We start from the raw sequence: 3,880 nt of genomic DNA on the forward strand, positions 1-3,880 counted from the left end.
CGGTCAAAGAGGAAATAACTCGTCGCCAGCTCATATTCTTTTACAAACTGATCGCTCTACCTCCATCAGCTCTATCGCGCCGTTTGCTCACTTCCAGACTTCTTCTATACCTCCAGAAAGCCGCAATTGTCTCCCTTCTTCAACTCTACAATCTCAGTCACTACCTTATTGCTTTCATTCAAGGCCTACCTATACCAAGCAAACAATCGTGGAAAAAGCGCAATCGCAGAACGAGTAACCCACAATTACTCAACTGAATGGAAACAGCGTATAAACGCGGACGATTCAGGTCTCTCCACATTAAGCCTTCACCATGCCATGCCTCCCACGGGTCCTAGCCGGGAAGAGATAGCACGTCAAGGTGCAAGCGGACCTACTCCATCATGTCTCTAGCGGATGCCCGGCACTATATGCCATCTATGACCAATTCTGGAACAACAAGCTGGATTTCCTCCCCCTCAAGCTACACGTACATCTCCACAACTGTAACGACGAGACATTCCTGCAGATGCTCATGGGTCGTCCACAAAGCGTTTGTACTGATGCAGAGGTGCTCCTCCGCTTCCACAAACTGTCCGCTACTTTCCTCATGTCTGCAATGTCCGCGTACCAGCGACTTATCACCATACAAAGAGTAACCAGCATCTGACACTCAAGCCACCCCATGACAGCATACATGCTTGCTTACCGCTATCTAACTTTCAGTAAATTAACACTTCTTACCTTCCTTGTACATACTCCCACTGTCACCTGATGTGATCAACATCTAATCTCCTAACCAAGGAGGAAATAAATATGATGATGATGATGATGAATCATTTCAGCAAGAAAACGTGCTCTCCGAGGCAAGTACTCACCACCTCGAGAAAATATATCCTCCATGCTTCCTCTTATCGTAACGTACGTAAACGACAAGATATTCAGTGAACATGACGACAGATCACAGTAAATGATACCATACGCCAACCCTGTAGCGCTTTACAAGACCTGCCCAGCGAAAACGTACCAGTCGGCATTACAGACGAATACGAAAAAAAGTGTACAAATTTAAAATTTACAAGTACCTGTCAAATTAATTAATTATCCTGTCACGTTAAATATATATTACATTGTTTGGCTTTTGTGAATACTTGAGGCGAAGCGAGACCTGCAGAGCAGAGTCGAACTCTGCCAGGGTTATTTAGGGAGTGGGGGATGAAGGGTCGTTCCCGTTGGGGCGAGATCGATGGACTGGAAGTAAGCTCAAGTGATCGTGGCAGTCTTTGAAAGATACCAGTGGAGTGTGAACGTTGTTCAGTGAGGGAGTAACCAAACCCAGAGTCAATACAACTTAAATGGATTGCGTGACACCTGCATGAAGTTTGTATAGAGCTGCGTTGGACGCGTACTGTGGTCTTTTAGACCGAGCCTAGTGAAGATCTAAATGGTCCATAAAGTCAGGTGTTGTTTTGCTTTGGGTTATTGTGTTCATTTACACCTCCATGAACCTAAAAGGTACAAGTGAAAAGTCGTACGATGTGCTATCAAAATGATTGAGCCTAAAAATATTTCTAAGTGAGTGGGTGAATGTAGTTTTACGCCGCTTTAAGCGATATTCCCCGGAGGAACACCAGAAATGGACTTCCCTCATTGAACTGTTGAGGCGAATCGATCCCGGATCTCCGGCGTGACGAGCCAACGCTTTAACCACTAGGCTACCCAAAATACGTCTAATATGTGCATGATAAAAATTATTGTGTGATACAGATATTGATATTCACTTAAACCTTATGCTGACGCGCACATGTCGCTAGTTTCCGGTCACGTGACATCTGATCACATGTACCCACTTTGAGAAAGCAGAAATGGATAAACTGAGCAGTAAGAACGTTTTTGGTCCCCGAGGGCCACCCGCCGAACCACACTGAAGAGCGATCGACAGCAGTTCGAGTACCCCATGGGAGTCAGTTCATGGGAGTATATTGCACTCGTACCGAAATGTATTGTAAGTGAATAAAAATCGCATTAGTAAAAAAATATGTGATGTAAGGTCATGATGAGTCCGTCGACAAAAAGCAAAATGTGTAGAGTTATGTCCATTATTCCCTATTGTGACGTCACTGTATGGCCAAGTTCTGTTGCCATGTTACTATGCCCGACGTCACAATGCCCCCACCATTAATAAGTTTACAAAATGACGTCATATTTTTGTCTATGACGTCATCCACTCTTTGGCAACATTCGCATCGTTACAGGCCCGGCATCAAGATGAGCGGCAAGGCGTCCATGCCGCGATCTTCGATAGGGGTGATTTCCGAGTTCAGTGAGGGTCGACTAACGTGGTCTCCTCGCAACGCGACACAGTCTCCCAACGACGATGAATACGACACGGACCTAGAGGTCGAAGAAGAAAAGAAGGATTTTGACATGACAGGTCGGAATCTCTACATAAACGCCTGTAAAAGTAACGGGATTGTTCCCGCAAGTTATTTCCTCAGACACATGCAGGACGCGGAGCTCAACATGCAACACCACGGGCTTGGAGCTGTCGGGGTTAAGGTCATGTCGTTACCGTTACAGACAAACACATCTGTTCTGAGTTTAAACCTGGAGGACAACTGGTTGGAGGGGGAGGGGGCAGTTCATGTGTCCACAATGCTGAAAGAAAACTGTTATATTGCAGAGCTGAACATCGCTTGGAACAAACTTGGTCGACGTGGAACTCTAGCCGTCTGCGATATGCTAATGTCCAATACTACTCTGCAGGTGCTAGATTTGACAGGGAACCAAATCACCGATGCTGAGGCGCAGTACATAGCTGATGCTTTGACTGAAAACAACCGTGTAAGAATATTAAAACTTGCTCACAACCAGCTCGGGGATTCTTCCGCGGTTTTAATAAGTCCAGCTATTTGTGATAATGACACGGTTGAAGAACTTGACCTTAGCTGGAACTACTTCCGTGCCAAAGGAGCAATGTATCTTTGTGATGGCATCAAATCCAACGCCAGACTGAAAATTGTGGATTTTTCTTTCAACGGATTCGGTAACGAAGGTGCAGTTGGAGTGTGCGACATTCTAAAGTTAAACCAAGTACTTACAGATTTGAGACTCAGTCACAACCGAATATCAACTCCCGGGGCAATGCTAATCGCTAAAGGCATGGAAACAAACGACATGCTGAAGACGTTAATATTGGATCATAATCCAATAGGGGTTGAAGGTGCCAAGGCCATTCTAAAATCCATGATGTCTGAAAATTGTGCCATCACCCATCTGGACATGACAGGTATCGAGGTGGACAAAGAGTTCATAGCCAACAAGAAGGAGTTCCAAGAAGTCAAACACTTCATTGTCCTACACGGGCTGATTCTTGGAGACTACGTCATCAAGCCACGTCCGAAGAAGAAGTCGGCCATCTTGTTCAACGTTCCCATTTCGGAGGTGAACGCAGGCAACCTATTCGAACACCTGGAGCGTTATTGCGAAGAGGTAAATGTTGACATTGTCGACACTTTGCTGTCATTGGATAAGCGACGTGAACAGCGACTCGTGGCGACAGACATCATCAGCGCCATTGTGACATCAGGACTCCCAGTGACGGATGAACAGATGAACATAGTTGTGTCGCTGCTTGGGGAGATGGAAAATAGCGACGGCTTTGTGGACATTAGCCCCCTCGTCGGTTTTGAAAGCTGATTTCCACTATTACCTGATCACAACCTTACATACGCTCACCTATATTTTTGCATTGTTGTTCACGAATTATTGCAGTACAATAAGCAGCTCTTGCTAGCGGCGGCTGTCCTGTTTTTATTGTGTTAAAGTATGTTTAAATATAGGAATGGGTTGGAGACAATGGTTTCCGACTGCTTAGAGGTCTGGCACTGCCAGTTAGGTT

General features: G+C 45.4%; 1 protein-coding gene across 1 annotated transcript; it reads left to right on the forward strand.

Moving 5' to 3' along the window:
• Positions 1-2,247: 2,247 nt before the first annotated feature.
• On the forward strand, positions 2,248-3,678 carry LOC137261769 (leucine-rich repeat-containing protein 74B-like). The gene has a single exon (XM_067799551.1). It carries the CDS (start codon positions 2,248-2,250, stop codon positions 3,676-3,678), a length of 1,431 nt encoding a protein of 476 aa, XP_067655652.1.
• Positions 3,679-3,880: the final 202 nt, after the last annotated feature.

The sequence above is a fragment of the Haliotis asinina genome, chromosome 14 (genome assembly GCF_037392515.1).
Source record: "Haliotis asinina isolate JCU_RB_2024 chromosome 14, JCU_Hal_asi_v2, whole genome shotgun sequence".
Lineage (NCBI taxonomy): Eukaryota > Metazoa > Mollusca > Gastropoda > Lepetellida > Haliotidae > Haliotis > Haliotis asinina.

Excerpts from the sequence above, each read along its gene's own strand:
- LOC137261769 (XM_067799551.1), top strand. The coding sequence starts at position 2,248 with ATGAGCGGCAAGGCGTCCATGCCGCGATCTTCGATAGGGGTGATTTCC.